Source organism: Pygocentrus nattereri, chromosome 1 (assembly GCF_015220715.1).
Source record: "Pygocentrus nattereri isolate fPygNat1 chromosome 1, fPygNat1.pri, whole genome shotgun sequence".
Classification (NCBI taxonomy): Eukaryota; Metazoa; Chordata; class Actinopteri; order Characiformes; family Serrasalmidae; genus Pygocentrus; species Pygocentrus nattereri.
In genome coordinates, this window is record NC_051211.1 from 4,723,576 (window position 1) to 4,751,047 (window position 27,472).

Genomic DNA, 27,472 nt, shown 5'->3' on the forward strand with positions numbered 1-27,472 from the left:
CAGCGCTGCTGGGGTTCAGTTTGAAGCCCATTTATCAGCTGATGAGCATGTTACTCTACACTATCATCACTTATCCTCTAATTCACTTATTTTCTATTTATTCAATAATAATAACTTCAGTGTTGTTGATTATACTCACTCACCGGCCACTTTATTAGGTACAGAGACCCCTTTTTGCCTTCAGAACTGCTTTAATTCTTCATGGCAGACTTTCAACAAGGTGTTGGAAACGTTCCTCAGAGATTCTGGTTGGTTATTTGAGTTCCTGTTGCCTTTCTATCATCTGGAACCAGTCTGCCCGTTCTCCTCTGACCTCTCACATCAACAAGGCGTTTTCGTCCACACAACTGACCGCTCACTGGATATTTCCTCTTTTTTGACCGTTCTCTGTAAACCCTGGAGATGGTTGAGCGTGAAAATCCCAGCAGATCAGCAGTTTCTGAAATACTCAGACCAGCCCGTCTGGCACCAACAACCACGCCACGTTCAAAGCCCCTTAAATCCCCTTTCTTCCCCGTTCTGATGCTCGGTCTGCACTTCAGCAGGTTGTCTTGACCACCTCTACATGCCTCAATGCAGTGAGTTGCTGCCGTGTGATTGGCTGATTAGCTATTTGTGTTAACAAGCAACTGAACCTAATAAAGTGGCCAGTGAGTGTATAATGAAAATTTGGAAGTTCGCTGGTTTGATCCTGAGCCAACAGCATGTGACTAAAGTGCCCTTGAGCAAGGCGCCTAACCCCCAACTGCTCCCCGGGCACTGCGGATAGGGCTGCCGACTGCTCCGGGCAAGTGTGCACACTGCCTCTAGTGTCTATGTGGTGTTTGACTGCACGGATGGGCTAAAACGAGGAGGTGAAGTTTCTGGAGGGGTGGAGAATTCAAGCAAAAGCTAGGATTTGGGCACTTTTTACACAGGTAGCTTTGTTATAGATTTCCGAGCGAGTTGTGAATATCGAGAGCATAAAGAAGGCTGTTTCACTGGCGTAGAGGAGCACAGTGTGTGAACTGTTGATTAGAAATCGCTGCGTTCTGGTTTTCTAATAGTATTTTGTAAACAAATCGCTGCTGGTACCTTCTGTCTTTTGCGATGTTGCTTTCTAGGTCAACTACGTCTCCTGCAGAGCACCAGAAAGGGTTCTGCTACTGTCAGCATGACCAAATATCCTCTGTTGTTGTCAGGACACAGCGCTGGGAAAGCCGCGGGAGATGTTCCGGATGACCCCTGAGCCGAGCTCATGTGCGGGCGAGCGAGTGTGCGCCTCTCTCAGTCTGACGTCAGCGACCTGGGCCGCCCTGTCGGATGGGGTGGGAAATCTGACCCTGCTGCGCACCAGCAAGCGAGGAGAGAGCCCCCACATCAAATGGGAAGTAAGAGAAAACCCAGTCAGGTGGTGCTGCTGTAAACATGCGTCACCTCGGATTCGGGATTTGACCGTTTTCTTTTCCAGACTTATGTTTAAAGCACATATTGCAGACCTTTGGCTCAAAGCTGGTTTAAACAGCTGAATGTGGTTTTGCTCCGGTCAGTCTGTAAAGACTTTCACAGCCCATCTCGCCCACTGAATTGAATTCCGTTAGTTACTGCCCACTGAAAAGCTTACTGAAGGATGGGCTGAGCGAATTTTATTCCAATTCCGATATTGCGACTCCAATTTGAATTGAGATTTATTTTTAAATTAAGAGCCAGGCCTGTTTTATTTTGATTAGAAAATCAGCACATCTGCTTTATCTGGCTTGTTCCTTGAACCCTGAACATGGTGTGCCAGACTGCCAGTTAGTCGTGGTTGTGATGTCACAGTGTTTTTGTGTTTTTGTTTGTGCTAAAGTAGAAAATTAGTAGCGTTTAGCTGCAGCTGACAGCAGCTCAGTGGAATGATGGTTATTATGAATTCTCAATAAACATAATGGCCGTGACTAAACTATCTTGTTCCCATGGCTTACTAAATCGTGGCCATGACTTGACTATCTCATTCTGTCTTACTAAATCTTGGCCACAACTTAACTATCTTGTTCCCATACGTTACTAAATCTTGGCCACAGCTAAACTATTTTGTTCCCATGCCTTACTGAGTCGCAGCCATGACCAAACTGTCTTGTTTCCATGCCTTATAAATTGTGGCCTTGACTTAACTATCTCATTCCCACATCTTACTAAATCTTGGCCACAACTAAACTACCTTCCTTATCTAGTAGCTATCGAAACAGTAAGGCGAGAGGTTTAAAACAAACACCGGCAGTTTGATTTTCCTGATACCACTAAAAATTCACGAAGCTGATTTCAGCTTCTTGCTTGAATTTTCTTGTTCCACCTTAAATGATGTAACACTTAGCTACATAGTTAGCTACATTCTGGCACCTCAGGCACCTTTTAAGGTGGAACAGGAAATTTCAAGCAAGACTTCAGCTTCGTAAAAAGTTGAACGTTGAGAGACACTTTACAATAAACCGTTCTACTGGTGCGGAAAAGTTTCCTGCTGGAGATGCGAGAAAAGCAGCTGTAGCTGAGCCAAAGCGTGAAGCAGTAGCCTATACTGGGACATCAGCACATACCGAGACACATTTACAGCCAAGACGGTGAAACGTTACTTCAGTAAAATGGACGTGAAACGTTGTGGCTCCCAAGGTGATTCGATTTTTGGTGAAACTTGACAAATTGGCTCTTCTTAACGTTTGGCTTGCCGAGCCCTGGACTACTAAGGGATGGACTGCTGTCAAAACCTTTAACACCTTTTATATTCATTGTTCTACACAAAATAACTGCAAGTCTGTATTTTTTTTTTTTCTGGAGTGTATTTATCCGTTAAAGCCTCGTGCAGCTGTGCTCCTGCTGTTAGGCGAGAGATCAAGCATCGATTTGGCGTGACTTAAACGCTGCTCACCAGGCTTAGCATCTCAATGAGAGACGCTCTGCTTCAGCATTACAGCCCCGCACAGCTGCACGCAGCGTGTTGTCACTGCCTGCGCACTAGTAGTTGAATAAATCCGTGGGTTTGATAATTAAGTGTTAATTTTTTTAGAACACAAATGTGTTGCTTTATAAGTTAAATTAACTTAATGCATTTTTATTTATTACATTCTAATTATCATCCAGTCTTTGCTAAGTTTATTGCAAAGGTACATTTTTAAATTTATTTCCAAAACTGTAAAATATATATGTGTGTGAATATGTGAATATATATATATATATATGAGACCTTACAGGAAAGGAAAAAACCTACGTTACTCTTAATGTAAGTCAATGGAACCAGAATGTTTTCCAAGTCATTTGTCATTTTGGGCCATTTCTTTAGGTCCATATATCATGAAATTTACACACAATATTCATGACAATATGCATTTTCAAATTATGTCAAAGACTGAAAATCGACAAAAATGGAGATACTAGGTTTTCTTCAGACAACAGGTGTTTATATGTATGTATATATGTATATATGTATGTGTATATGTATATATATGTGTGTATGTATATATAACATTTCAGCTTTAGTTGGCTAATCATAATGTCCTTATTTTATAGATCAGTTGTACCTATTGCTGGTGCTGGGGTTCTGCCTGTCTGCCTGGCAAAAATCTAATATCATGATGCATCATAAAAATCGATATTTAGTGTTTCTGAGATTTGTGCAAAAGGCATGGCACATTTTTTATTATTTTATTTTTGTCCCCAGAATATTAAACTCTGCAAATAAATAGGAATAGTGGGATAAAATAAGCAGAAAATGCCGTATTTAAACCAAGTCATTTGACTTGAGGTGCTCAGATTTTCACACACATCGCTTAGGTTCCAGTTTCATGGCCTGATTCTGATTCTCTGCGTTTCATTCCTGTGAAACAGCCGATGTTCAGTGAGTGTCTGGGGGAGCCTTTCACCATCCTACACAGCCTCTCCCACGTCCAGGCAGGAGTCCACACTATCGACCTTCTGCTGTTGCGCATCCAGAAGGACCCGGCTGATGCCAAAGGCAGCGGCTTCTGCACGTCACTAGAGTGGATTACTGTGGGCAGCTCTGCTGGTGAGCATCTCAGTGTGTGAAAGTGTGTTGTGGACGGTTTGTGCTCACCATGATTGGATTCACAGCGAGGCTGAATCTTTATTTTCACCTTCTTCGTCAGATTTGCGCTTATTTTAAAATATGTTTGTAAATGTTCCGTATCAGATGATTTCCAGGGTATTGATCCATCAGTTTAGATTACTGAGGCTTTTTAAAGGGCCATTCCATCAGAACGGAGTAGTTTGAAATGAAATTCCTTTAATAGTGAGCGCAGTTTGGTGGGATCAATTGGAAATTTACCCAGGATCTTTAACTTCTAGCCGAGTGTGTGTGAATGCAGTTATCTCTTCTCCTAAATTCACTACTCACAAAAAGTTAGGGATATTTGGCTTTTGGGTGAAATTTATGGACAACGTGAGAAGTTCACGCTGCAGTGATATCATACCATGAATGTAGGGCATTTCAGTAGGAGCATGCAGTGGTGATTTCCTCATCTCAAACAAAAGCCAACAGCAGTGGTGGGTATAACTTACCCCAACAAACATCTCAATGTCTCATTAACTCATTGACATGTGCCCTTAAGCTTCAATTACAGCTTGACAACGACGGCACAGCATCCCACTCTTCTTGAAGGGCGGCTCTCGGGTCATTGAGGTTCTGGGGTACAGAGTTACGAGCCTCTACACGGCGACTCAGCTGATCCCAAAGGTTTTCTATGGGATTCAGGTCTGGAGAAAGTGCAGGCCGCTCCATTTGAGGTACCCCGCTCTCCAGCAGCCGTTCCCTGATGATGCACCCTTGATGAGCTGGAGCATCGTCGTCCATGAAGATGAAATGAGGCCTGTGTTGTTCATGCAGAGGAACAATGACTGGAATAATGATGTTATTCTGTAGTTTGGGACACTGGGTCACTGTACCACACACAAAGTGTAGGGCAGTTCTGTATTGACTGGACACACCTGGCCGCACTATAACACCACCACCACCACCACCTCGCCGTTAAGCTCCTTGTTAGAGAACAGCAATTTGTGCTAAAAGTACTGCAACACTGAACAGCTGGATGTGCACATTCAAAAGTTTAGAGAAGGTCACATTAAGTTGACCTGTAAAGGTTTGAGTGCATTTTAGGTTCACCCAGCTTTTTTGCAGATTTGATGACTGCAATGTTGGGATGGGATATGTTGTCGCATTTTGCACTTCATAATGTGCCGCATGTTTTCAGGAGGAGAGAGAGAAAGGCCATTCTAACACTCTAACATTGTGGGATGCTTCTTGGTGTGTGTTAATGTCTAGAAGGCAGAATAAGTTGATCCAAAATGTGTATCTATTAGTGTTCATGGTGCTTTCATAGATGTACAGGCTATCCACTAATACCGCCAGGACAGGACAGATGCTGGATTTTGAACTTTACGCTGGTAATAATCTGGATATTGTTTTTCTTCTTTGCCTAAACAACACCAGGTCCATCATTTCCATAAAAAGTTTGAAAGTTGGGCTCATCAGGCCACAATGCAGGTTTCCACTCTGCATCAGCTTCAGATAAGCTTGAGTTCAGAGAAGTCGGCGGCGTTTCTGGGTAAATTAGTCTCGCGTTCGTGGGAGCTGGGATGGATGGTGTGTAATGAAAACGGTTTGTTAAAGTTTTTCCAAGTCCATGTGGTGATTCCCATCACAGAAACCTGCCGGTTTTAAATGTAGTGCCGGCTGAGGGGTCAAAGCCAGCAGGCGTTCAGTCGTGGTTTTCGGCCTTGCCCTGCAAACACAGAGCTTCTCTGAAATCCTTGAATCTTTCGATGCTCTTGTGCGCTGTAGAGGATGAAATATGTAAAATCCAGTCAGGCAGTGAGGATTGTTTTCAAACTGTTGCATTATTTCTTACTCACCTTGCTCATAAAGACCTTGGCCTTTTCTGGATGCTACTTGTGTACCCAAGTATGACGTCCTCACCTGATAGATATTTATACTTAAATGCTTAAGGCGCTCTGAAATTGTTTTTTTTTTTTTTTTCTTAACTTTTTTGGAACATGTTCTAGGCATCAATTTCAGAATATTGCATAGCATATTGATGAGTTGATGAGGTAAAACTTTAATATGTTTTTGTTTAAAAACAGATCAAGGTGGATTTTAGAAATCACTGCTTTTTGTTTTTATTTTCATTTCTCATATCTTCTCAAGGTGTTTTTTTTTTTTAAACGTTCTTTTAGCTCAAGCACAAGAAATGTGTTTCTTGTTGAATCAGATGTTTTATGACCCAGCAGCTTGGGTACTTTTTGTTTTTCTCCTCAAAAAACCAAAGCAAGAACTGGGGCAAGTAAATCAATAGTATGCTTCTGGTCCACTGCTCCTTCCAGTTGAAGTGCACCGTGTTCACTAAATTAACAGAAATATGGAAGCATGTTTTGTTTTGCAGTATCATTGTACTCTTACGTATTATGTGGGAGGAGCCTTCACAGTCTTTATGAATTAAAGTGCCTTACATTGGTTATCTTCTAAGTGATTCAGGTCATCAAGCCTTTTGGAGCATTTAAATGGGAAGATCAGGTGGAGATGATTAGAGCTGGAGAAAACTGCAGGAGCAGATTAAAAATCAGTTGTATACACCACGGCAACGGAGATTTAGGCCCAATCCCATTTCTTCTTTTTACCCCATCCCTTGCTTGAGTGTCACCTTGCTGCCTGGGATGGAGTCACAAAGGGTAGTGGTTGAAATCTTATAAAAGAGCATCACTTCATTAACAGCTACTGACGTCGCTCTGTAGGCGACCCTGCCCGTCTGCAGGGACAGCAGAGGAGGGGAAAGTTCAGCTCCTCACTGCTGGGCTTTAGTTACATTTAGGGATCATACGCCTTCAAAGAGGGGGGCAGTTATTTATTATCACCCCCCCTAATTCTTCAGTGATATGAAGCTGAGGTCAGATATTCACCAGATTCTTGTTCGAATTTTCCCGTTCCACCTTAAATGGTGCAGCAGTGACATACGGCTCACTGTCCAGAATAGCCACTTTCTCCAGTCTAGCACTTTATTTTCTTTTAAGAGTTTAAAACTCCATGAAAGAGCAAATGATGTTATTCATATTATGAATTTGGCTAAAAGAAAGTTCTGGAAATGTGCTAGCATGCTTCATGCGTTCATTTAATCCAATAGGCTGAGTTTCAGGTTGAAAAATTAGCAAAACAAATCAGCCTTTGGCCAAATTGGTCGTAAAGAAATCGTCCATAAAAATTCACGACCTGTGCGTCACTCATGTTTACTAGCTTGAAGAATGTGGTGTCAGTTCGTAACATTTCTGCGTCATACAGTCGTTCAGATGTAGACGTTCAATCACAGTGGTTTGATGTGAAGCAGTTCGTTGTAGAGACTCTTACCGACCCAGATGTCCTTACAGTGGTGGTGATGGGAACCAGGCGTCACAGTATGTACAGCACACGTATATTTCACATACGATCCAAAACCACCAGTGAACCTACATGTGTCTTCTGAGCTTTTATATGCAATGTTGATGATGCTAAAATAGGGAAAAATGAAAAAAATAAGTAAAGTTTTCTGTACAATCTATTTTGCCCCAGAATGCTCTGCACATACATCTCCAACATTAATTTACTTAAAAAAAAAACGCATTTTAGGCCAAAACCTTCTCCAAACTATCATAAACCAATGTCTGAGAGATCAGGCAGCATTTCTTAGCTTCCTAGCTTGTAATAACTTTGTGATGTAGGAGGAAATTGTGCTGACGTCGTCTGGTTCCTATCATCACCTCCTATCAACTAACTCTTCGTGATTTACTGCGTCCAGGTCAGGAGAAGAAGTATGAAGTGAGGAAGAGGAGGCTGATGAAGGGCAGGTCAGTCCCTCACTACGCTGCGCTGGAGCCTCAGGGGAAAGGGCTGATGGTGGCTTCAGAAAGACCCTTCAGCTTCAAGGAGGTGGATGGAGTTCCACTGGAGGAGGCTGCAGCTGAGGACATGGAGGTTGAGCGCTCAGGTGAGCGAAAAATATTGCTGTTTATGATCGTCACTATCCAGAGTTTCTGTTTAGGCATCGTCTGTTTTATTTTTGATTTGTACGTATTCCTAAAACTGTCCGTCACACTGCTGCCTTCCCTACCCCTTGCCTTGCCCCTCTCACGGAAAAAAAACCCGATGATCCAAATGCACACGTACGTCATGTTCAGACCAGAGCTCACTCCTGGAAAGCCATCATCCACTATACTTCTCTCAGCAGTGCATAAACATTCTGAAAGTTACTGCTTTAGACTGCATAGTAGTACATTTTCCACTTGACCCAAATGTAGTTGATTGGCCAAAACATGTTTGGAGTCCAAATTTACCTTTTTTTAATTTAGTGCTGGAGCTCAGAGTCTAATGTCGCTTACAAACACTAAGGCCAAATCGCGTTTCACCCCTCACCCCTACCACCGAGCCCTTAGCCCTCTGTTTTGTGCGTGGATGTCAAGGGGTAGGGCGTCCCAATTTTTGCTGAGGTAGAGGGGTAGGGCAAAGTTCTAGGGCTACATGACCCTCCAGAGTTTTTTTCAGATACTCCAAACGGAGTGACAGGCAGGCAGACAGGCAGACAGACAGGCAGACAGACAGGCAGACAGACAGGCAGACAGACAGGCAGGCAGACAGGCAGGCAGACAGGCAGGCAGGCAGACAGGCAGGCAGACAGGCAGGCAGACAGGCAGGCAGACAGGCAGACAGACAGACAGACAGGCAGACAGACAGGCAGGCAGACAGACAGGCAGCTGTGCCAGCAAAAAAAAAGAAACCCACAAATGTGAGTTTCTCTCTTAAAAGTCCGATAACCGCTGTATGATCTTGGTTTCATGTTGTTTTGGTGTATTTTGGTCGTTTTCTTCATAACAAGCATCAAAAACCCCTAGTCACATCAATCACTCAGTAGCTAGGCAGCTAACTTTCCCGTTCCACCTTAAATAGTCCAGCAGTTCTGACCCCTGAAGCGCCAGAATGTAACTGCTGCACCATTTAAGGTGGAATGGGAAATTTCAAACAAAAAGCTGGAGAATATCTGACTTCAGCTTCATATCATAAATATTTGCCCCGTCTTTGAAGGTGTTTGAGTCGTACTGCGTCCTGAACCACATCAATATGTCTGTACAGCCTTGCTGGAGGCCTGGCTGCAGTTTGAGAGAAATAATTTGAGGTATTTGGGTGACTATTGAGGTCTAGTGTTTAGTAGCAAGGTCAGCCTTGTAGCACCAGTTCTGAACTAAAGAAGCAAAATTTGGACTCCAAGCATGTCTTGGCTGGTTTGGTGTGTGAAGAAATGTGTACCGTTTCATTTTTTTCTCATTTCTTGATCTAAATTAAACGGTCAAAATGTCTCTTAGGAACACTCAGAAATCAGGCTTGAAAACTGAACTGAAGTGACGGAAAGTGATGAGAACAGTTTAAAACCTGACCTGCTCTGACCATCCAACAGGCCAGAGCATTGCCTGCGCACACTCGTGCTCTCCATGCCTAGAAGACTTCAAGCTATCTTCTAAAAGAGATGCACAACAAAACATTGACCTAAATAATGTGTTAAATACTGACCTACGTAAACGAAAGACTAACGTTTGTCATACTAATGTTTCACTACTTTTACTTTAAATTTTCAGCCAGTATTTAGCATCATTTTGAGTTTCAGTCTGTAAACCTAGTCATTGTTTCTGACTTTTCTCATGAATATGAATGAATAAGTGACAACCTGAGCTGGCAGAGGGGTAAATAAGGCACATGTTGTAGTTAATAAGGTACAATCAAGGCATAACTTGTATTCAACCAATGCTTCAAGAACAATATATAAGGTCTACACCAAAAAAAAACCCAAAATAAAATTCCTTTAGCATTCATTTACTGTTATGAATAGCTAAGTAATGTGAATTATTTACATAATAAACAGTCACAGTTATTCTGGTTGTTCGTTTTAGCTATGTCCCGACTGAAAAATGAATCCAAGATCGATCTTTAGGTTTTTAACCTGTCGTCTGCTCATTCTACTTTAATGCGAAAAGATAGTTATTGATATCAGCAACAATAAGATGTTAATTAGTGGTTATAGAGGGCTGCAAATTACAGTAATGCTTTCTTTTACTGCCCCCCCCCCCCCCCCCCCCCCCATCCCTCCCAAGTTTCTAGTTAATAACTAGGTGAATGTGAGGTACAAACTCCAAAGTACTAGATATTTTTTCTGGATAATGGGTTCCACAGCAGTTCAGCTAAATTATAATGAAGTGTTGAACATGTTCTAGCTACAGGATTTAGTCAAATATCTCGCAACTGGCTCATTATTTGGAGTAACATGGAAGTAAATACATGCATTACATTTCACTGTAATGTCAGCAGAGCTGCTGGAGTTTTTAAACACCTCAGTGTCGCTGCTGGACTGAGAATAGTCCACCAACCAAAAATATCCAGCCAACAGTGTCCTGTGGGCAGCGTCCTGTGACCACTGACGAAGGACTAGAGGATGACCAACACAAACTGTGCAGCAGCAGATGAGCTGTCGTCTCTGACTTTACATCTACAAGGCGGATCGACGAGGTAGGAGTGTCTAATAGAGTGGACAGTGAGTGGACACAGTGTTTAAAAACTCCAGCAGCACTGCTGTGTCTGATCCACTCGCACCAGCACAACACACACTAACACACCCACCACCACGTCAGTGTTACTGCAGTGCTGAGAATGACCCACCACCCAAACAATACCTGCTCTGTGAGGGTCCATGGGGGTCCTGACCACTGAAGAACAGGGTAACAGAGTATCAGAGAAACAGATGGACTACAGTCTGTAACTGTAGAACTACAAAGTGCAGCTATACAGTAAGTGGAGCTGATAAACTGGACAATGAGCGAAGAAACTAGAAGTTGACTGTAAAGAAAGAGATGAACGTTTCTTTAGTCATGTTCTTATGTCGCAGTGGGCTGGTGCCACATCATGCTTATACCTCCCTGAGATGACATCAGGTCCAGATGCCATCCTGTTTTGTTTTCTTAAAAGAATGAATCAGAGAAATGACTGGTCGCGCTCTCAGTGCAGGGTTGGGAGTCTGCTCAGTGCTTTCTGATGAACTTCAGTGAGAGTTACTGGGGTTTCTCTCTGGGTTACTGGGGCTGCTCGATTATTGCAAAAATCATAATCATGATTATTTTGGCCAATGTTGAGATCATGATTATTTAAAGTAATTACTTATTGACTTTGGAAACGTAATGCGTTTATTGAACTTAAAAAAAAAAAATTTAACTTAAAAAAAAACTATATATGGTACATAGACTGAGATCGATCTAAATAAATATAAAATAACAAATGAAAGGTGAAAAAGGTATAATTTAATTGAATTGTGTATATAGCTTAGAAATATGTCTATCTAAATAAATGATATAAAAATAATAAACAAAAATAAAATCAAAATAATTAAGATTGTAGTGCTCCTCCACAACCTACTGAAAACTACAAAACATGTACAAAAGTAAATATAAATAAATTAGACCCAGAAAAATTTGATGAGGTTGATCTTCTTGGGAGGGGTGGAAGTGCAAAGCTGCAAAGGAATTAATTAAACATTGCGCTGGATTAATATCACAACACAAAACGAGCGCATCGTCTTAATTATTTTGTTTTCATGATTGTTGGAAAATGAAATGATCAAATTATCACCCAGCCCTACTTAACAATACATTTGGCTTAGCCTATGTATGTGTTAACCCCATGAGTTCCTGTCTTTGGACTGTGGGAGGAAACCGGAGAACCCGGAGGAAACCCACGCAGACACGGGGAGAACATGCAAACTCCACACAGAGAGGACCCTGGTCACCCGGCCGGGGAATCGAACCCAGGCCCTCCTTGCTGTGAGGCGACAGCGCTACCCACCACGCCAGCGTGCCGCCCCTTTTTGAAACAACTTCAACAAATTCAGATGGATGCATTTAGCAATCGTCTAAGCGCTGCTTCCTCTGTCTGAAGAGAAGCATATGACAGAGCTCATGTGAGAACAAACCTGCAGTGAGAACAGCACTGGCAGTAATGATTAGGCACAGACTAGCTCCAGAGTTAGAAGCTGCCCCTTCAGATGAGCTATCACCAAATTCTTCTTCTCTTTAGACATAAAATAACCTGCTGCTTTAACGCCGAGTGACCGAACGACTTCTCTTGTCTGAGTAATGCAAACATAGTTTCCAGAATCCATTTTTGTGCTTTAAATTGGCCAACACTTGTATTTTGTCAGTTCTCAAGCATGTACGGCAAAACATTATGACTATCTTTAGATGATGGGAATCGTGATTATCTCATAATGACTCAACGCATGTCTAGGTTGGGGATATATTAGACGACAAGTGAAAAGCCAGTTCTCGTGGTTGATGAGCTGGACGTGAGACATGAGCAGGCATGACCTGAGTGATTGAAGGTGTAAGTCGTTATGGTCAGATAAATGTGTCAGAACATCTCTGAAATGGCAAGGCGTGTTGGGTGCTCCTAGTCAGCAGTGTTGAGTACCTGACGACAGTGGTCCAAGGAGGGTCACCTACCACCCCAGCTCCCTGGGTGCCCAAGGCTCATCGATGTGCAAAGGCGGTAAAGGCTGTCTGTTCCGAACCTACAGAATGTTGCACAATTCACAGAAATGATGGTTAGAGTTTCCATGCTGACCCCTGTCTGCCATCAAAAGGGCTTACAATGGTCATGGGAGTGACAGAACTGGAACCTGGAGCAATGGAAGAAAGTGGCCTGGCCCACTGAGTCCCATGTTCTCTTATCAGGCAGACAGCTGGGTGCATGTGCACCGTTTACCTGTGGAAGTGATGGAACTGGGATGCACTGTGGGAGAAAGACAAGCCAGGGGAGGGAGTGCAGAGCAGGTACACCCCTGCGTAGTGATGATAATCCCTGGTTTGCTATCCAGTGTCGTCGAAAGGAGGATGGGTATCTCCTCCTGAGCCTTGGGTCCTCTCAAGGTTTCTTCCTCTTGCTTTGAGGGAGTTTCTCTTGCCGCTGTCGCTCATGGAGGCTCGGACCCAGATTTTTTTTTTCAGTAAAGCTGCTTTGTGACAACACCTGTTGTAAAAAGCGCTATATAAATAAACTTTCACTTGGCTTGACCTGACCCAGAGGCAGCGGCCCTTTCAACAGGATACATGTCTTGCCACACTGCACACATTGTTCCTGAGTGGTTTGAGGAACATGATGGAGTTCCTCCAAATTCCCCAGATCTCAATCTGTGGGATGTGCTGGAACAAGAAGTCCAATCTGCAGTGGCTCCACTTTGCAATTTACTGAACTAAAAGGATCTTCTTGTTGCCACATACCACAGGGCACCTTCAGAGGTATTCAGAGACTCCATGCCTCGGTGTGTCAGAGCTGCTTAGGCTCATCGGCACATGTCATTTGCATTTATGGCATTTGGCTGATGATCTTGTCCAGAGCGATTTACAATTTGATCTATTTACACTTTTTTTGGTGAAGGTAGTGTTAGGAGTCTTGCCTACGGACTCTTTTATTGGTACAGTGTAGGGTGCTTGTCCAGGCAGGGGATTGAACCCCAGTCTAGAGCGTAGAAGGCAGATCGGCAGTCCGTGGCGTTACTGCTGCACCCTCGGGACGCACTGAACATCTCATAAAGCCAGTTTAGTTTTCAATAATAAAGTTTTTGAATGTTCTCCTCTGTGTGCTCCTAAAATTTAATCTGTGCTGCTGAACATTTGAATCTGTTAGCACAAGTGGTACAGGTGCTACCAGGTGGCCTGAACAGAAAGTCTGACACCGCGTCAGTGACTGAGGGAGATGGGCTTTGTCAGCTACACTTAAATAGTATAGCAAAACAACAGTAATAACTCTGGATCTCTAAGACTGCATGAAACTGTAAACACTTGTTTCCTTGTTTTATAAGATAAAAAAAAAAAATCCCGTTTTGGAGCTTAGGCTGCCGTAGTTTCACACAATGTCCCTGAGCTGGTAGCCATAGAAACTACAGAAGGAATCATACGGACAGAATGCTTCAAAACAAAACACTAGACTTTGAAAGAGTGAGAGAGAGAGCGAGAGAGAGAGAGAGAGATGAGGGTTTTTTTATTGTCTCCCTTTATTTAAGCTTTATTTTTCCAGTGCGACTCTATAGATAGCCCTCTTTCAGCCTGCTTATGTAAAATCTTGAAACATTCCAAATTGGACTGAGTGATCAGAGAAAATTCACTTCGTTTGTTTTAAGAAAAGTAACAGTAAAGCAATTATAAACACCTCCTCCAAATAACTGCATTAAAGTAAAAAGGATCAACAGTATCCAGTCTGGTGCAGAAATAATATGGGAAGCTAGCTGCAATGCAGTAGCAGCATTGCTACCAAGTTCAAAGAATGCGAACAGATGTCTGGCTTATTCGAAGAATTTGATTTCCTGGTACAGTGATTAACTGTTGTACAGGGTTATTGCTGTTGGCAAAGAGACCTCCTGTACCGTTTCTTGCTACTTGAAGGAATCTATTGCTGAAGGTGCTCTGCTGGAGGGGTATGTGATGCTTTGTCCAGGCTAGATAATAGTTTAAGTGTCCTCCTTTCTGTGATCACCTCCAAATTGTCCAGGGATCATCCCAGCACAGAGCCCTATATATATGTAAATGGACACTTTTAAGATCACATTTGACCGACAGCCAATTTGGTCCGACTCTGAAGATTAGACGACACAAAATTTCCAAACTGTCGTCACAACTGAGCAGCTTTACAGTCGGAACAACCTGGAATCAGCCAGAAATGAACCCAATGCCATTCGCCAGACTAAACGGGCTGTAAGAAGCTTTACAGACCGGCTGGAACAAAACAACATTAATACTGATCTGGAGAAACTGACCAAACTGAGCTGAACCTGATATTGGCTCAGTTTTACGGCTCAGTCTGATTTGGTCCGACTCTGAAGATCAGATCTTTATGGCTGATTCCAGGTTGTTCAGCCGTTCTTCTGTCACAGCTGCGGACTGAACAGCTGCTCAGTGGTGACGACAATTTGGGAATTTAGTCTTAGGAGCTGGAGAACGAACTGCTGGCTGAGCAGCTAGTGGGCGGAGCTCGTTACTCTAACGTAGCACCAAGCTGCTCGTTAAGGAGCTATAATTAGGAGGAAGGAACTGAACATTAAAACATTAAACGCCGCGTTCACGGCCAGTTTGTTCATTTCTTACTGTATTCATTTAACTGTTGTATAAAGCAGTAGAGCACCCGAGGAGTGTGTTATCATCAGTAACATCACAGCTTTGATGGTCTATGGCGACCAGATCACGGCCTTGATGCTATTTCGAGATAACACACTCCGTTTCGTTTTCTATCGCTTTTATACATATACAAACATGCTTTTGTTACACTTGAAACAAGCATGAACATCCCTGAAAAAGACAGCATCTAATGTGTTGCTCAAAGATGCGCATTCATCTTTCAGAAGTAACAATGCTTTTACAGAAGTTACCCACTAATACTCCCCTATACCATGACAGAACCTGACTTTTGAACTTTATGCTGGTAACAGTTTGTCCATTTGTCCATTGTTCCCATTGTTCATCCATTATTTCCATGATTTTTTTTTTTTTTTCTGGATTCCCTGAATCCTTTGATGATATTATGTGCCATAGAGTGTAAAATACCTAAAATCTATGTAAATGCTTAATGAGGAACAATGTTCTTAAACAGATTTTTTGCAGATGTATTTTTTGGCAAAGTGGTGAGCCTCGACTCATCCCTGCTTATAAAAGACTTGGCCCTTCCTGGACGTTTCTTTTTTTGCCCATCTTTGTTTGAATCACCCTTGTTAAAATGTTTTTGGAACATTTTTACAATATTCCTAGTCTTAAATTGCCCTTGTCCCAGCTGTTTTTTGAGACATGTTAGTCATCAATTTCAGAATGAGCCTAGATTTACAGCAAAAACAATGACGTTCATAATATAAAACATTAAGTATCTTGTCTAATATATCAAGTAGATCAAAGTAGATATATAAATTACTGCTTTCTGTATTTACTTTTGCATCTCAGGTACTGTCCCAACTTTTGAAGCTGGGTTTGTATTTCAGAATGACAGTCAAACTCGGTGTGTTTGACTTGTGTATCACTGATTTCTGTAAATATCAGTATTTGTAGGCACCTGTTGAATAGGTGAATAGGTTGAATTAGGTTAGATAGAGCTACTGACTTTACCCAGTACAGCGGCAGACACTTGAGGATCATGTATCAATGCATGCCTACATGCCTGCTACACTGCAGGGAGCAACAATAATTTGGTACCCAAAAAACCTGAATTTATTTATTTATTTATTTGTGATATTCTTCCGTCCCACAGAAACAAACCACTTAATTTTTTTTTAGGCCTAAATGTATTGGTTGCAGTCCACATCCGCTGGTTAGGGCATGGATAGCTTTCCCTCCAAGACCGGAAAATTAAGGACAACTCTTGTTTTCTATTCACCGCATGGACGTTTTTTGCTTTGACGTATGGGAGCTAATGGATCATTCAGTTTTCCGTATCCTTGTGTTGTATGAAGCTGTGTGGTGCTTTGTGAAAAGACTTTAGGGATGCATTAGGCACCCTGTGCGAGAGGGGGCAACACTAATCACAAAACACCGCTAATTCTGACACGCCTGCACGATAACTCTCACTGCAAGGAAGGATGCTCATTTGCAGGAACCCATGGGGAGCAGAGCGAGGGCGAGAGAGATGAAGGAAAGCAGGGTTTGAATAGCTGTGATGCATACAAGATAGACAGGAGGTGAGAGATTGATAGAGGTGCGCTGTGGATGTGGACGCCTATATATGCATACGTGCACCGTATCGCAGATATCACGCCGACCTCACTCCTTCTCATTATCTCATTCAGACCTCGCTTGACTAGATCAACAACAAAAGAGAATAATGAAGCCGCGGCTGTTCCCATGGGTCACATTCACAGCTTGCTCATCTGAGAGTTCGCCGTGGGAAAATTGCTCCAATTTCAGTAATAAGGTTTTGCCAGAAATTATGAAATGTAGGTGTGTGTGAATCAGCCCTCTCGGTCTTTTTCACTCCATTTCTTTCTCTCTTACTCTTACTTTTTTTTTTTTTTTTTTTTTTTTTCTCCTGTTCTGTTATACAGTCCCTAGTTAAATGCACACCTCCACCTCCACTGTTTCCACATAATGATCTGCTGTCATCTGCATGATCCAGAAGAAGTGCCAAAGTTGCGAAGGAAGTGGCGCCAGTCTGATCTCCGTGATGTTTCCTCAAGTTTAGACAGGGATCTTCTGGATGTCCTTGAGGCAGCATCAGGATTGTGCTCATTAAAGTTGTGTCCGGTCAGTTCGGATCAACTCGGTACGAGCCATGTGTGCTCCTTGTGGGGCAGTCATGGGCTGGAGGTTAGGGATCCAGCCTTGTGACCGGAAGGTCGCCGGTTCGATCCCCAGAGCTGACAGCACATGACTGAGGTGTCCTTGAGCAAGACACCTCACCCCCAACTGCTCCCCGGGCGCTGCGGATTGGGCTGCCCACTGCTCTGGGCAAGTGTGCTCACTGCCCCCTAGTGTGTGTGTGCTCACTAGAGTGTATGTGGTGTTTCACTGCATGGATGGGTTAAATGTGGAGGTGAAATTTCCCCGTTGTGGGACTAATAAGGGTCACTTAATCTTAAACTTCACCACAAGTACTGTTACTGGTCACGTTTGTCTTTGACGCATGTCTGTGACTGATCTTGCATCTGGCTGGACTGCACATGTTTTAATAGGCTGAAAAATGGCTTGTTGTGAAGTTAATTTATCAGAATTTTTAGGATGGGGTGTTTTTAAGTTGGGATATTGTGTAAAACAAATAAAAACAGAATACGATGATTTGCAAATCCTTTTCAACCTCTATTCAATTGAATACACTACAAAGACGAGATATTTAATGTTCAAACGGATAAACTTTATTGTTTTTTGCAAATATTCACTCATTTTGATTTTGATGCCTGCAACACGTTCCAAAGAAGTTGGGACAGTTTCCCACTGTGTTACATCACCTTTCCTTTTAACAACACTCAATAAGCGTTTGGGAACTGAGGACACTGATTGTTGAAGCTTTGTAGGTGGAATTCTTTCCCATTCCTGCTTGATGTACAGCTTCAGCTGCTCAGCAGTCCGGGGTCTCCGCTTCATAATGCGCCACACATTTTCAATGGGAGACGGTCTGGACTGCAGGCAGGTCAGTCTAGTACCCGCACTCTTTTACTACGAAGCCACGCTGTTGTAACACGTGCAGAATGTGGCTCGGCATCGTCTTGCTGAAATAAGCAGGACGTCCCTGAAAAAGACGCTGCTTGGATGGCAGCAGATGTTGCTCCAAAACCTGGATGTACCTTTCAGCATTAATGGTGCCTTCACAGATGTGCAGGTTATCCCTGCCATGGGCACTAACACCCCCCACACCATCAGAGATGCTGGCTTTTGAACTTTGCGCTGAAAACAATCCGGATAGTCCTTTTCCTCTTTGGCCTGGAGGACACGACGTCCATGATTTCCAAAAACAGTGTGAAATGTGGACGCGTCAGACCACAGGACACTTTTCCACTTTGCGTCAGTCCATCTCAGATGAGCTCGGCCCAGAGAAGCCGGTGGCGTTTCTGGGTGTTGTTGATATCTGGCTTCGCTTTGCATGGCAGAGTTTTAACTTGCACGTGTAGAAGGAGCGACGAACTGAGTTCACTGACAGTGGTTTTCTGAAGTGTCCTGAGCCCATGTGGGAATATCCGTTACAGAATGATGTGGGTTTTTAATCCAGTGCCACCTGAGGGGTCGAAGGTCACGGGCATTCAATGTTGGTTTTCTGCCTTGCTGCTTACCTGCAGAGAATTCTCCAGATTCTCTGAATCTTTTGATATTATGGACTGTAGAAGATGGAATCCCTAAATTCCTTGCAGTTGCACGTTGAGAAACGTTGTTCTTAAACTGTTGGACTATTTGCTCACGCAGTTGTTCACTAAGTGGTGAACCTCGCCCGTCCTCGCTTGTGAACGACTGAGCCTTTCAGGGATGCTCCCTTTATACCCAATCATGACACTCACCTGTTTCCAATTAACCTGTTCACCTGTGGAACGTTCCAAACAGGTGTTTTTTGAGCATTCCTCAACTTTCCCAGTCTTTTGTTGCCCCTGTCCCAACTTCTTTGGAACGTGTCGCAGGCATCAAATTCAAAATGAGTGAATATTTGAATATTTTAAAGTTTATCCGTTTGAACATTAAATATCTCGTCTTTGTAGTGGATTCAGTTGAATGTAGGTTGAAAAGGATTTGCAGATCATCGTACTCTGTGTTTGCTTTACACACCGTCCCAACTTCACTGGAATTGGGGTTGTATATAAACAACAACAACAAAAAAGTGACTGCAAATAACACTTATGCAGGCGTCTGTTAGCTGATCTGGCAGTTGGTACTTTCCTCCGAGCGCGTTCAGCTGTCCAATGACGTGGCGTGAGTGGCAGTTCGAAAAGATGCGGTGGTGCTTCCTGTGTTGGCGTTCGCCCTTGGAGAGTTGATAGTATTGTGTGATGGGGGAGCCCTAACTAACAGGTGAAATTGGAGATGAGAAAATTGTGGAGAAATAAAAAAAAAAAAAAAAAAGTATTTTCACAAGTGGTCTCAGACTTTTAGACCCCGCTGTGTATGAGGGTGATATATCAGGGGTGCACACCTCTGGTCCTAGAGGGCTGGTGTCCAGCACAGTTTGGTGATCTGTCTACTAAGACACACCAAATTGCAGGTTTAGTGGGTGTGTTTAAGTGGGAAACCTCCAGTCTGTGCTGGACGCCAGCCCTCCAGGACCGGAGTTGTGCACCCCTGTTACGTGTGAACAATGGACTCGGGGCAGATGCTCATTTTCACACAGCTGAAGACGATTCAAGAGATGCGCTCAAGTCAGTGTTCTACAGCTGTTCCATGAATCAGACGTGGAGTAGTTTTGCTACTCCGATCTACACGCATTGCTATGCAGCTTGACGAATAAGAGCCATTCAGTGAAGAGGAATCTGAAGGCTGAATTTTAGCTCAGCTGTTGTGAGAAGATACTGGTTCGTGGTCAGAACTCACTGTGTTAGCCAGGATTAAAGGTGAACATGTAACGAGGTTTGAATTGAATGAAACAGATGTGAGATGGTGGATCTGCCAGGACCACTCTTGGAACAAATGAAAAGAAAAAGAATTGTGTGTGTGTGTGTGTGTGTGTGTGAGAGAGTCAGATAGAGAGAGGGAGGAAGAGATGGATGGAGGGAGAGACGGAGGGAGGGAGAGACGGCCAGAGGGAGGGGGAGGGAGGGAGATGGAGACGGACGGAAGGAGGGAGAGACGGACGGAAGGAGGGAGAGACGGAGAGAGGGAGACTGAGGGAGGGAGAGACGGACGGAAGGAGGGAGAGACGGAGAGAGGGAGACTGAGGGAGGGAGAGACGGACGGACGGAGGGAGGGAGAGGGAGACGGACGGACGGAGAGATACGGACGGAGGGAGAGACGGAGAGAGGGAGACTGAGGGAGGGAGAGACGGACAGAGGGAGGGGGACACGGAGGGAGGGAGAGGGGGACGGACGGAGAGATACGGACGAGAGACGGACGGACGGAGGGAAACTGAGGGAGGGAGAGACGGACAGTGGGAGGGGGACACGGAGGGAGAGGGGAGACGGAGGGAGGGAGAGGGGAGACGGAGGGAGGGAGAGGGGAGACGGAGGGAGGGAGAGGGAGACGGACGGACGGAGAGGGAGAGACGGCCAGAGGGAGGGAGGGAGATGGAGACGGACGGAAGGAGGGAGAGAGAGACGGACGGAAGGAGGGAGAGACGGAGAGAGGGAGACTGAGGGAGGGAGAGACGGACGGACGGAGGGAGGGAGAGGGAGACGGACGGACGGAGAGATACGGACGGAGGGAGAGACGGAGAGAGGGAGACTGAGGGAGGGAGAGACGGACCGAGGGAGGGGGACACGGAAGGAGGGAGAGGGGGACGGACGGAGAGATACGGACGGAGGGAGAGACGGAGAGAGGGAAACTGAGGGAGGGAGAGACGGACAGAGGGAGGGGGACACGGAGGGAGGGAGAGGGGGACGGACGGAGAGATACGGACGAGAGACGGACGGACGGAGGGAAACTGAGGGAGGGAGAGACGGACAGTGGGAGGGGGACACGGAGGGAGAGGGGAGACGGAGGGAGGGAGAGGGGAGACGGAGGGAGGGAGAGGGAGACGGACGGACGGAGAGGGAGAGACGGCCAGAGGGAGGGAGGGAGATGGAGACGGACGGAAGGAGGGAGAGAGAGACGGACGGAAGGAGGGAGAGACGGAGAGAGGGAGACTGAGGGAGGGAGAGACGGACGGACGGAGGGAGGGAGAGGGAGACGGACGGACGGAGAGATACGGACGGAGGGAGAGACGGAGAGAGGGAGACTGAGGGAGGGAGAGACGGACCGAGGGAGGGGGACACGGAAGGAGGGAGAGGGGGACGGACGGAGAGATACGGACGAGAGACGGACGGACGGAGGGAAACTGAGGGAGGGAGAGACGGACAGAGGGAGGGGGACACGGAGGGAGAGGGGAGACGGAGGGAGGGAGAGGGAGACGGACGGATGGAGAGGGAGAGACGGAGGGAGGGAGGGAGAGATGGAGAGATGGAGAGATGGAGAGAGGGAGAGAGAACTGGAAAGATCATACAGGAATGTGTTCATTATGCTTCACAAAGGAATATCAAAGGGGCAGCGTGGGGGTTAATGTGCATTCCCAAGGTGAAGGTTCACAGTGGAGTCTTTTGTCAGTCCCCACGAGGCTGTAATCCATCAAACTAGAGGGATCTGCTGAGACAATGTCCCTGTCTTTGTCTGACAGCTATGGGTGCGCAATATGATGTAATATTGATCAAGCGACCATGAAAATTTGCATTTAGATACTTTCCTGGAAGTATATGAAACACTGAATAGCTGATTGATCGTAAGAATACAGATTTAGACCAATTCTAGAGAGGCTGTAAACAACAGGCACTGTAACTGTATAAACTGCAGAGTCAAGGCCTTTTCACAACAAGTTTTTTTGAATGAAAGTGGAATCACTTCAAGTCTGATGCCTGTATTTTAATGAATTGTTCACGGTTCTTATCAGACTTGAAGACACCAAGATGCGTCTAAATAAATAAACCAAAAACGGCTAGAAACAGTCACTACAAAGCATCCGTACAGCTTACTGGGTCCTATTAAACAAGTTTAATGCAGCGTGTCAGTGAGTCAGTGTTGTGTGGAGCCCCTAAGGGGCCGTGGATTAAAAAGTTAATGACACTGCGTTCCCTCGCAAAAAATGCATTCCTTCGCAAATGTGTTCTCTCAAAATATATGCAAAATATATGCTCTTTTAGAGGTGCCCAATGACACTGCCTACATTTGAGCTTTGTTTTTAGCACAGCTAACATACGTTTATTGAGTTTGAGTTTATTCTCTGTGATTTCTGTCAATGTAGCTTTTACTGTCTGAGGAAACTCGATCTCGGCCTCAGTTTGCGTCACGAACAGCAGAATCATGTTTGATTTGGAGAAGTGACACCAAGTCTTTATATTTCAATCTGAGTTCAACATAAAATTCAATCAGCTGCTTCATGTCTGAGCTTAAGACTGTGATGTGAAAGATGACGTTAATATGCACATGAGATTTGTGTTTTTTATAATTGTCTGTAAATAGTTGATTGGATAGCAATCCAGCAGTATTTAAATAGCAGTAGTTAGATTCTTCTGTAAAGAGCAGTTGATTTTAAGGAAAGATTTGGTTTGAAGTAGTAAAGTTTTAGAAATGCCGTTTAGTCCTCACTCCAGTCCGTATGAGGACGCTAAGCTGCGAAACCAGCCTGTTTTGAACTGATTGTTTATACATCCACCTGTTCAGCCTGTAGTAACTTAGCTCCGCCCATTCATTTCACTTTCTAAGCAGTGTTTCACTTCTGAGGGCTTTTTAAATGAGGCACAGTACAATGAAGCCAATCATAACAGAGCCCGTTTACATACATCAGTCTTAAAGTCACAGTAACAAAAGCAGCCAGCTTCATTTTAAGGGATTTAGACCATTTTTGGTACATAAAACTAGAGCTGGGCCAGTATGACGATATTTATCATTATTGTGATAAAAGGATAATATTATATTATAGTTTAATACTGGGCTTCCTCGAGAAGAGGCTTGGAAATGGGTAAACAAACACACTAACACCCAGAAAATCACTATTTTTATTTATATATATATATATATATATATATATATATATATATATATTCTATACATTTTGTTTATTCAAATATTAACACTTTTCTCAGCAAATAAACACAAACTACACAAATAAATAGATTTTGAAAATGTGTGTTTGGGACTTTTGCACAATACTGTCTGTCTACATTTTTGTTGGGGCAAAGTTTTATTCACAAATGAAAAAGAAAAAAGAAACACTGAAAAGTTTTGTCTGCCTTAAAAAGGGCTTTAGGTGCCGTCCTGTTATGTTTGACAGTTTCAGCAGTGCAGTGTAACTACAGCAGGTCTCCTGAGACACAGTTTCACAGGCTGATTGTTCTGTGTTCTGTTTGTAGAACCGATCTACTTCTGGCAGCAGACAGAGGAGGACGTCACAGTGTGTGTCCGTTTGCCAGAGGGCACCACGAAAGACGACATACGCTTCAAACTCTCGGTGGACTGCTTGTGTGTTGGCGTGCGGGACTACGCGCCCCTGCTGAAGGGTCAGCTCTTTGCCCCAGTGGACCCTGAGGCCAGTGTCTGGACCATTAAAGATGACAAGAGGTGAGATGCATCTTGAGATCTCATGACTGCTAACCATTTACTGTTCTACTGTTATAATAATAGTAATAATAATAATAGTAATAATTTTATTTCTATAGCACTTTTCATGCTGGTGGCAGCTCAAAGTGCTTCACAGACAGGTGATATAACAGTTATAGAAGAAATCACTAGTATTTATTTAGAATCAGAAGAAAAAGATACAGATCAGATTAAAAGATAAAAACCAGGAGACGTAGAGTTTTAGTTCAAAGCTGAGAGACGTTTTTAGATGCTTCTTAAAAGTGAGCGCTGAGCTCGACCGTCTAATGAAAGGTGAACTGAGCTCCACAGTTTAGAAGCAGAGTAACTGAAAGAGCCTCTCTGTGTTCTCTGTGTTTTACAGAAGTTGTTCAGAAGGTCAGCAACTGCAGATCTAAGATTACTTGCTGGAACTTAGACAGACAGACACTCTGTGATGTAAAGCGGAGCTTTAAGGACATTTAGAGCTTTAAAAACTAGTATCAGAGCTTTAAACTCTATTCTGAGTGATGAAGGCAGCCAGTGCAGCTCTTTTAAAGCAGGACTGATCTGATCTCTCTCTGTTGTTTCTGTTAGGATGCTGATGCATTTTGTACGAGTTGTGAAGGATGTATAGTTTTCTTAGGAAGTGCAGTAGGAAGACCATTACAGTGATCAACTCTGCTTGTAACCACTACACCGGTTATTTCAACTTTATTACTACATACCAGAGTGACTGAGTCGTACTGATAAAAGTAGAGGTAGTTTATGGATTCTTTCATGCATTATTCATTTGATTCACCTCTCCATTCCTTCCAGTCCTGACATCTCCTCTCAGCTTATCAACCACTATTCCACAGCAAACCATCTCATCCTCCAGATTCTGCTCCATTGTAATTTGAAAGGCACATAGATTTGGATCTACAGCTTGAAGGCCGAGAAGTTCCACAGCAGTTATATTTTGGCTTTGTTCTTATCATTTTATTACTTTAGCTGTGCCTAAGCTGGTTTACATATTTAAAACACTGGGCCTCGTTCACCAGTATCATCCTAAGTTTGTTTCTAAACGTGTTCTTGCAAAAGGTTCTAAGAAAAAGTCTACATCAGATTCGTCACATGTTCTTAAAGCACAGAACTGTTCTCACCTTTGAGCTCTTGAGTGTGAGTAGGTTCTGTTCTTACCTGAGAACAAATCCCAAACACGAAAACATGGTCAGTGTCAGAATCTTCGGGAAAACTGCACAAGTTGGTTTGAAGAAGAAATTTCTTTGTAAGAACGTTGGTGATTGAAGTTAAGTGATAATTTTTTGATCCCACAATCGGGGAAATTCCACCTCCGCATTTAATCCATCTGTGAAGTGAAACACCACATACACACTAGTGAATACACACACACTAGGGGGCAGTGAGCACACTTGCCCGGAGTGGTGGGCAGCCCTATCCACAGCGCCCGGGGAGCAGTTGGGGGTTAGGTGTCTTGCTCAAGGACACCTCAGTCATGGACTGTCGGCCCTGGGGATCGAACCGCGACCTTCCGGTCAAAGGGCCAGATCCCTAACCTCCAGCCCACGACTGCCCCTAAAGCTCATTGTTTCCAGAATTTAATGTTTTTGCACGTGTACATCATATACGCATGCATACATCGATGCATGTGTCCGCTGGGAATGACTGTAATGTATGTGTCCAGCCTGGAGGTGAGCCTGCAGAAGCGCAGCGAGGGTCCGCTGTGGAGTGAGCTGGTGCTGGGCGACAGGAAGGGGGAGTACATCATGAACGAGGAGCAGGCAGCACAGCTCCACCTCAGACTCGCTCACCTCACTGCTGAAGAACTGGTTGGTGTGATGTTGTTTCCCTCTCGTTGTCTGCCTGTCTTCATCCTCATCCTCCCTCATCAGTCACAACAGCCCAGGGCCCATCAGTAATCCTGCTCTACTGATTTAAACACAGGCTCTGTGTAGATACACAGGTGGCATGGCCAGAATATTATGGGGAGGGGGGGCACATAGAAAGTATTAAAGTAAACAGACAATTAATGTGTTGAATAATACATTTTTCAATATTTTGATGTATTATTTGCCCATTGTCTTTGTTCCCTAAACATGCCCCAGTGTGGCGTCATCAATAAGCTGGACTTTACGCTAATATAACATTAGCCTCCTATAACAAACCATCCTGGGTTTAGATGGAGCGTCTGAGCAAAAACAGTTTATAAGTGCTGAAACATTTTTAATGTAAAAGAATATATTTATTTCCTGACGAATGAGCAGCATAAAACATTTTAACACTGCTGTTAAATTTTTAAAAGCTTTTAAACTCGTTATAGGACTTTAAAACGGCGCCTCATGTATGTCCATGACGCCAGTGAGCGTGAACAGCCAGTGAGCTGCTTCGCTTGCCAACCAATCAGCACTCGGTAGCAGCAATGCCAGCGTTCTGCTGCCCAAAACCCGTTAACTGTAGAAAAAGGAAACATACAGGTAAGATTTCTCTGCTATTTTAGTGATTTACGTCCTTTTACTGTCTAAAATGAAAGGATAGTTCTGGGCGAGTGATTTGAAACTATTTTAACTCTTTGTTTTTAGCTTTTGAGCTCCATTCACTCCCCTTCATTGAGCACTCGCTCACGGATGCCCTCTGCTGTTTTTGATATAATAGGGGAAATAGGAAGTGGCCAGGCTCCTCATAAACCGACTCTGGTAATTGCTCAATCACTTAATATCTAAGCCACTTGTCCTCCTGGGCCATGGGGGGGTGCTGGAGTCTATCCCAGTGCTCACTGGGCAGAGGGCAGGAAACACCCTGGACAGGTCACAAGTCCATCGCAGGGCAAGTAATAAATAACTAGTAGATCATTTTATTCAGGAATTACTTACACAGTGCATATTGAAAATGTGTAATAGACACTGAAAGGCATTGTTATATTGTTTGTTTAATGTCTTTGGCTACAATGTTTTAAAGATCAGGCATTCTGGATATTCATAAAGTCTTCCACTGCTCCATTCAACATGCTGGACTTCCTAATGTTGGTTATTTGAGATGCAAAGTCTCCAGCTTTCCTGTCAAGTGTAGTAGGCAGCCCTGTCTGGATCCTGTTTGTTTATACAGTAATATTTTCTCCTGCACCCGTTTCTCTCTGGATTACTTTTCCTTTTAATACTTCACCCCATGTGCTATATTGTCTTTTTAGAATCCTAACCCGGAGAAAGACAAGCCCCCGTGTAATGCTCAGGAGCTGGAGGATTGTGATGGCTTTCCAGAGGACAGTTCGACGCTAATGCGATTTGACGGAGCCACCCTGAAGCCCACCCATGTGGTAAGACAACGCATGTACCTCTCACACGCTTTGGTCAGTGAACTGCTGCGCTATGCTTGGTCTTCCAAGGCACTCGAATAAACCTTGGTTAAAGCTACTGGAAGAAAACAAAAAATAGTTGTTAAAACTTTCCTAATAAAGAGAATCCTTTTATCCGTTCGCGAGCACTGTGAGCAACTGTAAATGCTCTTGGCTGAGTGTGACATGATGAGCATTCGGCGGGCAAATGTGAGGAATTCCAATCTCATTTCTTGTTGTGTTGCACCTTGAACCTCTCAGGCCTACATGAAGACCCTTCTGCCTTTGCTTACCTTTATGCCTTGCCTGATGATGGTGACTTTGGATTGGATGCTGAGCATTAAGCATGATATATCCTCATATTCAGCACAATCT

General features: G+C 43.9%; 1 protein-coding gene across 1 annotated transcript in view; it reads left to right on the top strand.

Moving 5' to 3' along the window:
• nudcd1 (NudC domain containing 1) overlaps positions 1-27,472 on the top strand; it is a 48,271-nt gene that overhangs the window by 4,724 nt on the left and 16,075 nt on the right. The window contains exons 3-8 of the mRNA XM_017721352.2: positions 1,182-1,370; positions 3,838-4,015; positions 7,788-7,976; positions 23,562-23,769; positions 25,454-25,598; positions 26,954-27,079. Of these exons, the coding sequence (XP_017576841.1) occupies positions 1,182-1,370; positions 3,838-4,015; positions 7,788-7,976; positions 23,562-23,769; positions 25,454-25,598; positions 26,954-27,079 (1,035 nt within the window). The remainder of the gene's footprint in view (positions 1-1,181; positions 1,371-3,837; positions 4,016-7,787; positions 7,977-23,561; positions 23,770-25,453; positions 25,599-26,953; positions 27,080-27,472) is intronic.